Source organism: Mastigoproctus giganteus, chromosome 8, assembly GCF_048544385.1.
Source record: "Mastigoproctus giganteus isolate SK-2022 chromosome 8, ASM4854438v1, whole genome shotgun sequence".
Lineage (NCBI taxonomy): Eukaryota > Metazoa > Arthropoda > Arachnida > Uropygi > Thelyphonidae > Mastigoproctus > Mastigoproctus giganteus.
The window spans coordinates 211,371,058-211,385,040 of NC_143582.1; the positions used below are offsets into that span (position 1 = coordinate 211,371,058).

General features: G+C 36.4%; 1 protein-coding gene across 3 annotated transcripts in view; it reads left to right on the plus strand.

Moving 5' to 3' along the window:
- Positions 1-13,983, plus strand: part of LOC150082242 (protein Obscurin-like) — an 865,351-nt gene that overhangs the window by 720,038 nt on the left and 131,330 nt on the right. For all 3 annotated transcript variants that reach the window (XM_090379203.1, XM_090379204.1, XM_090379205.1), the window contains 3 exons: positions 4,162-4,314; positions 8,213-8,258; positions 8,366-8,440. In XM_090379203.1, the coding sequence (XP_090235329.1) occupies positions 4,162-4,314; positions 8,213-8,258; positions 8,366-8,440 (274 nt within the window). The remainder of the gene's footprint in view (positions 1-4,161; positions 4,315-8,212; positions 8,259-8,365; positions 8,441-13,983) is intronic.

Consider the following 13,983-nt stretch of genomic DNA (forward strand, 5'->3'; position numbering starts at 1 on the left):
AACAAAGGGTTGCTCTTACGAAGAAAGGCTTAAGTTTTGCAAATTACAGAGTCTGGAGACTAGGCACCGGCGAGGTGATCTGATAGAGGTGTATAAGGCTTTGAATGGTTTGAGCATGCTCAGTGCCAATGGGATTCTTCATCTTTCTCAGAATAATCACCTCAGAGGGCATAAATTCAAATTGAGGAAGGACGGATGTCGGATAGATGTGCGGAAATTTGCCTTTGGCCAGCGGGTGGTTGGTTGGTGGAACCAACTTCCATCACTTGTTGTTGAAGTTGATAGCCTAAACAAATTTAAAGCTCAACTGGACAGGTATTTCGAACGAACGGAGGGGTGAAATGGGAGAGGGTTTTTTTTTTTTTTTTTTGGCTGATGCTGAATAAGCTTGCTTTCTTGCATCATATGCCTCTACTAATGCTAATGCTAATGCTAATAAGGCAATGGTCAGGCCTCACCTTGAGTACTGTATACAGGTCTGGAGGCCTCATTTTAAGAAGGATGTAGAGCTGTTGGAACGAGTGCAGAGAAGGGCAACAAGATTAGTGAATGGAACAAAGGGTTGCTCTTATGAAGAAAATTTTGCAATTTACAGTGTCTGGAGACTAGGCACCTGCGAGGTGATTCTGATAAAGCCTTGAATGGTTTCAGCATGCTCAATGCAGATGGAATCCTTCCTCTTACTCAGAATAATCATTTGAGAGAGCATAAATTCAAATTGAGGATAGACAGATGTAGGATAGATGTGCGGAAGTTTGCCTTTAGCCAGCGGGTTGTTGGTTGGTGGAACAGACTTCCATCCTTTGTTGTGGAATTGATAGCCTAAATAAATTTAAGGCTGAGCTGGACAGGTACTTGGAACGAACAGAGGGGTGAAATGGAGCGTTTTGTTGTTTTTTTTTGTTTTTTTTGCTGATGCTGCATAAGCTTGCTTTCTTGCATCATATGCCTCTACTAATGCTAATGCTAAAATTATGATTGCATTATTCCACTCCTTAGATGTCACTCCTTTCCTAATGTATCTTGTGAAGAGCCTTGCCAGTTTCTGTGTCATGTCCCTTCCTCCCAATTTTAACAACTCTAGAGTAACTTCATCTTCACCCAGAGCTTTCTGATTCTTCATTTTCTTCAGTGCATGTTCTACCTCATTGGTAAGGATATCAGGTATGTTGTATGTGTTGCTATTTTGTGATCCATCTTCTCCACTACTTGCGTCATTTCCTCACTCCTTATATAATTCTTTATAGTAGTCTTTTACTATTTGAATTATGCCTTCGCTGCTATTTATAAGTACACCATCACTATTCTTCAGTTTCAGTATCTCATGTCTTTCTGCATTACTGCTCATGACTGCTGATTTAAGTCCTTTGTTTTCCCTTAATGCTTATTCTACTTTTCTTGTGTTAGTTCTTCTTATATCGTCTCTGAGTCTCTTTCTAATGGCTTTGTATAACTCAGTATACTCAATTTTGTCCTTGTCATTGTTTATCTTGCTTTTCATTTGTCGTCTTTGTTTCGGCATGACAAGTGTTTCTTGACTAATTTTTCCTTCTTTGAATTTCTCTTTACCTATAGGTTTCTCGGGCTTTATCACTTTCAGAAGTTGTAGTATTCCTCTTCGATATCTTGGTCCTGAAAGGTCTTCAGGACCATGATATCGATTCTTCAGAAGCTCAAACTTGTTCTTAAGTTCCAATACATATTGCTTTTTCTCCTCTTCTGTTATCTCAAAAAACTGACTCGAATAAATAATACAATATTATTTATTTCAGTCCGTTTTTTCTTTTCTTACATCTATATCAAGTGTGCATCTTACCATTCTTCAATCACTTCCAACATTTACCTTGTTCAGGGCGGTAACATCATTTTTTAAATTAGCCACGATTCTTAATCATGGCTAATTTAAAAAAAAATTAGCCCGGAGGAGGGGGAGGTGCACCAAATCGTCTTCTAGTTGTCAATTACAATACTGTATAAATAAAATATCTTAAAATTAAAAAAGGAATAAGGCCAATAGTCATGAATGATGGTCTTTCGATAGATTCATCTTCAGTTGGCATTAAAATGAAGAGCAGAAGGTTGCTGTAGATCTTAAATACCCGAAATGTTTTGCTGTACACATGGTAATTTAATTTGCATGAGATTCCAAATGGAAGGCAAGGAAACTGGAAGTTTTGTGTTTTAAGACGTCAAGATCGGTGTTTTTTTTTTTTTTAATTACCCTTTCTTAATCACGATTCTTAACTTTCGATTTTAGTTTCAGTCAAAGATTTCCCACACCACTGTTTCATAATTCATATAACCATAATGGATTATTGAGGTGAGTGCTGTCTTTTTATTAAGCTTTGACTGAGTACATATTCCTTTTTGTTAGTTGTTAATCCATTTGGGCTCTTCCATGTCCACTTTCTGTTCACCCTTTTCTTGAAAGAAGTGTTCATTACTGACATCATCGAGATTCTGCAAATTCCACAAGTCTTTCACCTCTTTCATTTCTTTCACTGATTCCAAAATTTTCTATAGTTTCCCTTTCTGCACTGTTTTGTCTCTTTCCAACCTTAGCATTGAAATCCCCCATAATAGTGTAGTGAGTTTTCTGTTCATCTATAAGTCTCTCAATTTTGGTGTACATTTCTTCAACTTCTTCATCATCATGGCTCGATGTTGGTGCATATATCATTATAACCTTTAGTTTGTACCTCTTAGAAACCCTGAGTAGTAGTCTTGACACCCTTGGTGACGTACTTTTGAATTCCAAAATGTTTTTTATATATTTATGGACTGGAAAGCCAACTCTACCTTTGCTCTTTTCGCTGTTTCCATTGGGGTATAGCAGATTTCCACTTGATAAACTTATAAGTGATTCATTTCTTCATCTTGTTTCAGCCAAGCAGATGATATTCCTTTTCCAATTATGATATCCCATCTTTACCGATGAGCAATCTTATGTTGTAACAGGCCAAGTTCAGTTTCCATGCATTGCAGCCTGATCGTACCCAGAGATTCTTAGCATCCTCTGCTTCCACTCTGATTCTCTCCCTGCCGTAAGAGGGAAAGTGAAAGCTGCTGGGGACTGAGGGCCATTTGTTTTGTCACATTGTCATGTGCTGGAGGGTTTGATCTTTTCCTCTTCATGCTGACCAGACATCTTGAAGAGAACCACTCTACATGTTCGTTGCCACCAAAGTGACGTAACAGGGCTTACCATCGAGAAGGTGAGCATGAGTGGATTTTAGGGAGGTAGGCCAACCAGACTTCTCCTAAATCTTCTAAAATAGAGAAATATTAGATCCATCAGTGTTTTAGACTAAATGTCTGATAACAGACAGAATGCCTGTTCCCTTCTAAGCCCCTAAAGGTAAGGGTAAGCAGCAGCCATTATCAATCTACTGCAGGATGGAAGCCTCCTCCACAATTTATGTTGAGGTAACTGGACAATAATTTGCCATGCTGGTCCAGTGCAGGTTGGCAGATCCACCGTACTTAGCAGTCAGGGGCTTGAACCCTGATCTACTCAAACAGCGTGTGCTATTGCACTCCCGCTCCTGACCACTCAGCTATGGAGGCCATTCTTTATCATTTCAGTAACTCCTAAACCCTGCCACAGCTGAGCTGAGCAGCTCTTTCAGCCTTGATTACAAAGTGCTTACAAAATTAACAATTCAAAAACTTAAAAAGAAGCCTTGGAACAAACTATTAAATACTCACATTTAGCACCTTCAACATTTCAGATGAAAACAATGAAAGAAACAGTGAACAGACATTTTCTTTTGTTAGAGTAACACTGCCATGTTTCTGATTTTCTGTAGGAGAAAGACAGAATTGTACCACATCCTCCTCCTGAAGTTCAGAATTGGCACCCTGCATCTATTGTATCTTTTCAGAATTGAAGATCATTTCGGAGGTTGACTGTTTCTATCAAATAAAACATAGGTAAAAGCAACAGTGAAAAAGGTATTGTCAATGAATGGTTTGGACCATGTATTCCAATCATTGTTCAAGCAGTGGGATAAGTGGATAATATGAAAAGGAACGTGTTTGTTTGATGATTAAATATATCACATTGCTGTACTTATACTTGTCTTATTACTTTTTGAATAGCCTATGTATAATTAATACTTAGAATAAATTGCTTATATTTAATTTTTTATTGCTTTTCAGATTAAGTGGCGTCTCACCATTCTTAGCAGAGAATGATCGTGAAACACTGAAACAAGTACAGCAAGGAAAAATTAATTTCTCCCCAGATTCCTTTGCAGGAGTATCAGATGAGGCCAAAGATTTCATGTCCAAATTACTAGTGTTTGATCCAAGGTAAATTGTCATACATTCATTCACCTTAAAAATAAAAAGTATACATGTGATGTGTGTTTGAGCATATGCTCACATTCTAAAAGAGTGCTGCTGTTCATTTTATCCCTATAAACATTTTAAAAAATCCAAAAGCAGAAGCATGACATACTTTACACATCATTTAGTTTTTTTGGGGGGGGGGGGGGATAAAAACAATAAATAGTTCAAAGTTATATGCTTTATATATTTTTTTCTTTATTCTGATGCTATACTAGATAATAAGGACAAATAATATCTTTAGTAACAGTAGTATTGTTATCTGAAAAAATTTAGTTTCTGACAGGTTGTTGAACAAAATTGAAATGAAAACAGAATTCAAAATCAACAAAGGAATTAGTGCATAATGCGTTTTTTACACATACACAGAATCATGAAGAATTTTTGCAGCTGCACTTCTCCAATTAAAAATATGACTGATGATGCAGATCAGAACTAAATACAATACTGGAGGAATACTAAAATTCATAACAATGTAATTCCAATATATATTTTAATTTTTAAGTTTTTCTGTTTTTAGTTGATGACATAAAGTAACTCTGGATTTGACTTGTATAACTCTTCATTTTGTTTTTTAAAAAATAATGATTTTAACATCTACTATTGATCTTAGTTGATTTCACAATAAACTGGTCATTAGCATGTTTGCTGCTGCTTATATTTGCAAGGCTCCTTTATTTGTGCCTTGGCGCCTCCGTAGCCAGGTGTGCAGGAGCAGCAGTGCATAGTACATGCTCCTTGATTAGACTGGGGTTCGAGCCCATAACCACCAAATACGGAGGATGTGGAAAGGTCAGAGAATGACCACTGCATATCCTCAGAGCAATATGGCCATAGTTACTAATGCTCCTAAAAACCAAAATAACAACAACAACAACATATTTGTGCCTTGAGGCACTTCCCTTGGGAAGTTTCTCTGGGGTGCTGGAACAAGTAGGCAATGCTTTTTAATAAATGGATTTCATCTATGAAGAATCATCACTCCAAGTAATGCTGACATCTGTTATTTGTAGCATTCTAACATCAACAGATGCATTTCAACTAGATTCAGAATCTGCATCACGTGAATAGAATTCTATTCCAGTATCAGATGACTTTGCAAAGATCTGATTCAATATCAACAGCTGCAACATACTGTTCATTACTGTTCCTTTTCAGTTCTGATGTCCTAGGCTGTGGATCCATTATAATAATCCTTTAGGGAAAAATTTTATAGGAAAACACTTTTTACACAAATGTTTTATCAGCAGTTTTATGTTTTATCAACACGCTAAGGATGACGTTTTTTTTTTTTTCACAGACTAAACAATTAAAATTCAGCAAGCATAATCTTCAAAAAATTTACCTTTTCTTCTTGTGGAAAATACTAAACTAGATAAAATAACTTCGACATAAGCAAAGAATATATGAAACTGTGACCCAAGTGTACACCCTTTATAGTGTGTACACTTGGTACCTTTATAGTGTGTACTCTAGACAGTGCAATTGATGCTATATTTTGTGCCACCACTGAACAGTCATTCTTTTTGTGTGCTTTTTCTTTTATAGTACTCATTCATTGACTGCAATTCAATGGATGCATATTTGTGTTGAGGAACAAAACTTGCAGTTTTTGTTTTGACACAAGTTTGCATTCCAGCAGCAAATGTGTTAAGGAGTGGTCCTGCATTGTCGCTGTAATGGCTATTGCATCAGGTATCCGTGCAACTATTCACTGAATTCAATAAAGATAGAATTACTACTGTCTAGCAATAGTAAATGCATGCTACAAAACAGATATTAAAAATTTTAAATTATTTTAGCCAACGAGCAGTCACTGGCTAGCTGTCCACAACAACCTCAATTATTCTTGAGGTTGCCATTGATGGCCACCCAGTTTTGATAGCCAAGTAGAGTGAATTCATCACAAAGATTATATCTGTGACTTGATATCATGTCATAAAGGTGAGTTAAGCTTGCAAATTTTGGCAACGTCTGGTTGTCTTGCACAAACAAAATCTACTTACACTCTTGTGCTAGGAGACTGTTGAGAAACTGGCTATCTCCTCTGTATGATAAGTTTCAAAGTACAATTAAATATCTAGTATACTGGAGGTGACGATTCAGATATGAATCAATGTATGCAGATGTTAAGGTGTGACAACATTTTACCAGCATCTCACAGAAGAATGGCTAATCTTAAGGGCCATTAACCTTTCCTAGTGTTAGTATTAGTAAAGGCTAATGATTTAAGAAGGCAAGCTTATACAGTATCACCCAAAAAAAAAAAAAAAAACCCACCTAATCTTCCTAACCCCCCCTCTAATAATTTGTCTAATCCTTAAATTTATGCAAACTACCCACTTCAACACCACAAGATCAAAGTTTGTTCCAACAATCAATTAATCTCTGTCTTGCAACCATCCTTTTTAAATTCAAATTTATGGTCCTCATTCTTGAGTGCTAGAGCAAGAATGACTTCAGCATTTAGTTCACTCAATCCATTTATATCCTTAAGTACTTTGATCATGTCTCCTCACAGGTGCCTACTTTCCACATGCTGCAATTTGTGGAACTGAATTTTTTCTTGGTAACAGTACCCTTTTCTGCCCTTCTGTTTTGCTTCTATTTGAAGGAAAATAATGGGGGCACTGGTTAAAGAAGTAATGCAAGATCATCCTGACAAGGTTTGAGTTATAAAGAAATCAGAGTGTGGATGTGTTAAGGGGATGTCTTGTCTGACTAACTTATAATGCAGCAACAAAGGAACTGGGTGAAAAAATAATTTTGACATCGTATGCTTAAATTTCAATAAAGCTTTTGACTCTTCATAGACTAATGTTGTTAGTGAAGTCCGTCAAGGTTCAGTGCTGGTGTCCCTGTTTGCTTTCATTATTTATTAATGAAGGCATATCAGGCTTAATGTCTAAGCTTTCAGATGATATGAAGGTTGGCAATTTAGTTAACAACAGGACTCAAGGTATACTGCAACAAGACCTAGAGAAACTTGGCAGATGGGCTGAGAAGTGGAAATTGAGATTTAACATTGATAAATGCAAGGTACAGCAACTCCAGAATAACAAAATATTGGATGCTACCACTCAAGGTAGTGCATAATGAAATAGTTGTACGATAGCCATAAAGTCCAACATGAAATTCTCTGAGCCATGCAGAAGGCTGGCTGCTAGAAGTACAGCTGATGGGATTCACTCAATGATATATAGGAACTTTTCTAGCAAGGACAACTTGCTAGAAAAGTTCTAGCAAGTTGTCCTTGGTGATTCATTAAATGGATAAAATTAAGGAATAATATAAATAACCTAATAACAATATAACATTAATTAAAAATTAAAAAGGCAGCATAGCTTCAGTTAATAATATTATTATAAATAAAAAATTATCCTTATGAAATATCTAAACACTCTGTAAATTCAGATGACCCCTTTTTCAACTCAGTGTAGGCTTTCATCTGGAAAAGCTAATGGCCAGTCACCCTGTATAGAAGAAAAGTATATCAATATTAAAAGTTAATCTATAGAAAACTATTTTGTGAGCCAGGAGCCTAACTTCTCTTATCATGTCAATCATCTTCTTTCGTCTTCTCAACCTCCAACCCAAGCACGGTACTAAGTACTATAGGTTATAATACCTCTCGTGTTTGGGGTTCTCATAAAAAAAAAAAAAAAAAATCTTTAACCTTGCTATTTGCAGAAAACTTCTGAAACATAACCTACTTAAACAGTGAGATTGTGGTGTGTTTCTTATTTTCTTAAATTTTTGTGTCTTTTTTTACATTTTTTTTTGTTTTTCAGTTAAAAAATTTAACTGAATATCTATTAAATTAATATTAAAAAATAACTATATTCAAATATTTCATTTACAGTGGAAGAATGGATGTAAAAACTTCTTTGCGTCATCCCTGGTTTAGAGTAAGCTATTTAGTTTTGATATGTAATTTTTCCATTTCGGTGAACATTATAATGTTAATTACATTTCCATTACAAAGAAAATCTTTGACACTTTTTTTTATTATTAGTACACAGATGCTGGGAGAGAGCCATTAGCTAATATTGAAAGGCTTAAAGAATATTACAGGAAATGGAAGGAATGGGTGAGTGAATTACTGAATTTGTTTCTGTAATATATTTCATTCTTTGTGTCACAAAGAAAGTTTCACACTTCATTATTCCATGTATACGAAAGAGCTGATAAAGATCAAAACTTCTGGCATTGGTTTATAGTGATAATATTACAGATATCCTCACTGATTATTGCCTATGCTGATCATTGTTTTGATAAACTGTTGTTTACTATTTTTAATCCAATATCTGTTAACTATCATTGATTTGCAAAATTGTCATTTGACACAAGAAACTGGAATATTTTCAAAAAAAACAAGAAGTTTATATACATTTATGGTGCCGGTTTTAAGTATTCACTGTTTTGATGGTTGATAGTGGGTACTCCTGCATATTGTTGCACTTTTAATATATTTTTGCTTTAAATTTAAAGCCATGCCCCAAAAATGAATCTTACAGCAAGTTGAAATTGTTTAAGGAAAGTAGCTACTACTGCAGATGTAAAATTAAAAGTGATTTAACTATTTGAAAGATATATGAGGGATAAATATTGGTGGAGAGTGGAAGATCATATCCAATTGTCTGTCATAAAAACAATTGTTTGTGATGCTAAGAAATATAAAGAAACCTTAGAAGTTGCATTTAGTTGCTTACCTAAATTTATTAAAACTGCAGAGTGAGGAGAACGTTATGCTGAGAATGGAAAATTTGTCAGTCTTGTGGATTCGTGACAGATGTGGGCTATCCTACGGATGAGTGGTTGGTTCAGGAGTCAGATTGGGCTGTTTTAGATTTAAATGCAAGAGCAACTAAAGCCATGAGGAACCGTAATTTATCTGTAAATTGCATGTGTTCTGTTGTCAGTTTAGCTGTTTTTATAGATGAAAAACCAGGATTTTGGGGAGAGAAAATAGATACAACTCTTGTCCAAGACTGACTAAGTTACCCATGTTCAGGCATCACCTGAGTTTTGCACCTCCAGCCCACCCACTGTACACTATGATTCTGTCCTTTTAATTTATTCTTAATTTATATTGCATCTTTTATATTCATCATGAGTTTTAAACATTGTAGCTAGTGTTCTCATCTTGTGGTGTTTCTACCCATGAGGTGACAGTCCATGAGTAATCTGTCTACTGATGAGATAGCAACTCAGAATTCTAAATGGCTGCCTGCACAACCACGCACCCATTTAAAATTTGGTAATTGGCTTGTGCATTTATTTTAAGTTTTGGATACTTCTTATTGCGTTAACTACGCAGATGGAGAATTAGAGGAAATCAGATTTCAAGAACAGCTGAAGAAGGCTGTGGTAAGATTGGAGAGAATTGAAGAGGAGGGAATAAAAGGATAATGGTGATATTAGCATTAGCATTAGCAAAGGCACATGATGCAAGAAAGCAAGCTTATATAGCATCAAACTATCAACTTCTACAATGACAGATGGAAGTTTGTTCCAGCAATCATCCACACGCTGGCTAAAGACAAACTTCTGCACATCTGTCCTACAACTGTCTTTCCTCAATTTGAATTTATGCCCTCTCAGGTGCCGACCGGGTTAGCCAGGTGGGTAAAGTGCCTGTCTGGCAACCCAAAGGTCGCGGGTACGAATCCCACCTCGGGCTTGGATCAAAGTACTGCAAAAACCTTGGGAGGTGCATTATGGCCACAGAAGCCGATGCGCCAACAACTACCAAAAAAAAAACCCTCTCAGGCGATTATTCTGAGCAAGAGGAAGAATCCCATCAGGATTGAGCATGCTCAAACCATTCAAAGGCTTTATACACCTCAATCAGATCACCTCGCAGGTGCCTAGTCTCCAGACACTGTAATTTGCAAAACTTAAGCCTTTCTTCATAAGAGCAACCCTTTGTTCCATTCACTAATCTTGTTGCCCGTCTCTGTACTCGTTCCAACAGCTCTACATCCTTCTTAAAATGAGGCCTAAAGATCTGTATACAGTACTGAAGGTGTAGCCTAACCATTGACTTATATAATCACCTCCTTATCCCTGCTAGAAAAATTCCTGTATATCATTTACAAGACACTATGAGCTACTCTTGCAGACCGTCTCCACTGCTCAGAAAATTTCATATCTGCCTGCACAATTACCCCCAGGTTCTTTTCGTTCTCTACCACTGTCAGTGTGGTACCACAGAGTTGATATGTCACTCTGGGGTTGCTGCTTCCCATATGTAGTACTTTACATTTGCCAATGTTAAACTTCATTTGCCACCTCTCAGCCCATTTGCTCAACTCTTATAGATCCTGTTGCAATGGCGTACTGTCATTAGTGTCGTTAACAACCCTGCCAACCTCCGTATCATCTGAAAATTTGGATATTCAGCCTGATATACCATCATCAGTATCATTAATAAATACAGAAAACTAGAATGGACCCAACACTGAACCCTGGGAGACTCCACTAATAACATTAGTCCACCAAGAGCAGTGTCCATTGATTACCACTCTGTCTTTTCCCACTCAACCATCCCTTTATCCACAGCAGCAATTTGCCTCCAATGCCACAATGCTCAAATTTGTGCAGCAGTCTTCCACGTGCAACAATATCAAAAACCTTTCTAAGATCCAAATATATGATATCAAAATTATTCTTTGCATCCAGTTCCTTTGTGACCACATCATCGTATCCAATCAAATTGATCAGACAAGACTTCCCCTTAACAAACCCATGCTGTGTCTGTGCTATAACTGAAGTCTTGTCTAGATGATCCTGCAATGCTTTTTAACCAGTGCCTCCATTAATTTCCCTGGAACAGAAGTTAAACTAACAGGTCTGTAATTACCTGTCTCCCCCTTTGATCCACTTTTGTGGATTGGGGTCACATTTGCACTTCTCTAGTCCATGGGTACCTACCCTGAGTCCAAGGAAGCTCTCATAATTGTGGCTAAGGATTTGTTTACTTCCTTTGCTGCCTCCTTTAATATAACTGGATAGATACCATCCATCCCAGGTGCCTTTCTTATGTTTATCTTCAACAATTTCTCCTCCACTTTACTGTCAGTTATTACAAGATTATCTAGCTTACTGCCAGTGTTTAATACACTTCTGGCATTCCCCTCCCTGAATAACTCTTCATGTGTGAATTTAGATGCAAAATATTCATTTAATTTGTTAGCTACCTGAGCAGGATCATCAACAGTTGAACCATCGATATCAAGTGGATCAATCTGATTCATCCCCTTCCTTCTAGAGTTTACATAAGTAAAGAACTCTGTGCTATTTTTCTTTGCATCCTTTGCCGAAGATTTCTCATAATCTGCCTTTGCTTGCCTAACATACTTTGTGACCTGGTTACAGACCACCTTATATCTATCATAGGCTTCCATGTCACCCATTAATTTATATGTATCCCATGCATTTTTCTTCTCTGCCATGTGTCTCATTAGTTCATCTCACATCCATTTAGGCCTAAATCTTGAACAATATTTCTTAGTTGGTATGAAAAGCCTAGGAGCTTCCAAGATTAATTCTTTGAATGCTTCCCATTTTGAATTTGCTGTTGGTAACATCATCAGTTGGTCCCACCGTATAGAATCTGAATACTGTCTGAGACCACTGTAGTCACCTTTATGAAAGCAAAAACCCTTCCCTTTACCCCTGATGGTAGTTACCTCTTTGAGTAAATCCCACTTCAGCACACTGTGATCACTGCCACCTAGTGGTTCCTTTATCTGCAGATTCTTAATGCATGAAGAATCACTACTTATAATCAGATCAAGAGTATTACTTCCTCTAGTTACCTCCCGAATATGCTGCTGTAGAAAACAATCATCCAATAAATCCACAAAATCTCTATTTCTTTGTACAGTTGTTTATTATACTCATCAGAGTCATTAGGCCTATAACACACTCCTACTCTCAATTTTGCTTTCTTGGTACTTATGTCACACCAAACTGACTTTACACTGCACTGTCCAGCCATGTCAACTGGCTGTACTTCCTTGGATTTTATGTGTTTCTTAACCAATAGCATAACCCCTTCCTCCCTTCCTATCCTGTCTCCTTCCTGTATACATCGTACTCCCCAAATTCCAGTTCTGCATTCGTTATATCTGTGTGACACCACATCTCTGTTATCCCAACAATATAGGAAAAGATAGAAGGGCACAGAAGTGGATAAGAGTAGAAGAGGAAATAGATCGTATGGGTTCAGACCAAATAGGGATAGAAAAAGAAATATGGGATGAATTCTTGGAAATATGGAAGATAAGGACCAGCATGTAAAAATTTATTTATTGCGATTCAAATAAGGCAACTAGGGCTGCCATTAACAAAATACTTTCTATGTGGTATCTTAGAAGACAGTGCAATAAAATTATATGTAGGAAACAGAGTTATGAATACTAGACTGAGAGATTGTAGAAAGTTAACCCAGGAACAAGAACATCAGTTTGAAACTTATGCCTCTGTGTTAGAAAAAGGGAAAGATAAAGAGAAGAAGAAAGACGGTGAGATTGTAGTGGCCTTAATTAAGGCAAATAAAGAAGATATAGCTTCAAGTAAACAAGTGGAGAAAGTAGTTAATAAAGAAATAAGACTGTGTATAAAGAATGTGAAAGTGAAAAGAACAAGAAAGATAAGGGACAGAGGACTATTATTTGAAGTAGATTCTGAAAATGATGTAAAGGAATTGCAAAAAAATGAGAGATTGAAGCAGACTGGCCTTAAAATAAAGATACCAAGGAAGCCAGGATTGAAAATAACTGTGTATGATGTGACAAAGGAGGTGCAAAAAGAGAACTTTATGCAGAAAATATGGGAAAAGAATTTGAAAGAACATGGATATAAGTTAGACAAGGTTAAAAGAGATATGGTAGTGAGATTGATTTCCTCAGGAAAGGCGGGGAGCAATTGGATATTTGAAGTGCCTAAGAGTTTCAGAAAAATATTGATAGAAAAATATTATCAGTGGATCTCGTTTCAGGTGAAAGACATTGTACTCATTCCTAAATGTTTGGTGTTTGTCATATGGACACATTGCTTATCAGTGTAAGGGGAAGACTACATGTGCACATTGTGGGGTAGAAGGATATGTGTATAAAGGTTGTAGAAAGAAAAGTGATGATCCTATTTTCATAAATTGCAAATGAATGAATAAAGACTACTGCCATTGAATAAGAAGCCGAGATTGTAGTGAGTGCAAGAAATTCTATGATCAATATGAAAACAGAATTGATTATGGATAGAAGGAATAATGAGTATGGAAGGCTTAAGGTAATACAAGTGAATGGGCAAGATCATATAGTGTTGCTCTACAATTAAGTCAAAAAACGGATGAAAATAGTTATGAAGTCCTTCTCCTGCAGGAGCCATATGTGATTGGTAACCAGTGCTGTACCTAGACTTCCGTCTGCCCTGAGTGAAACATTCATCTAGGGTCCTCCTCACAAAAATTTAATGTGGAATTCATACAATTGAAAAATAAAGGAAACTCCCATAAATTATTCAAATCATAATCATTTATTTAAACTTTAATGACTAGTACATTATTTCTATAAAATTAAAAGCTTTCACATCATTACCTTATGATATTTACTTGATATAAATTTG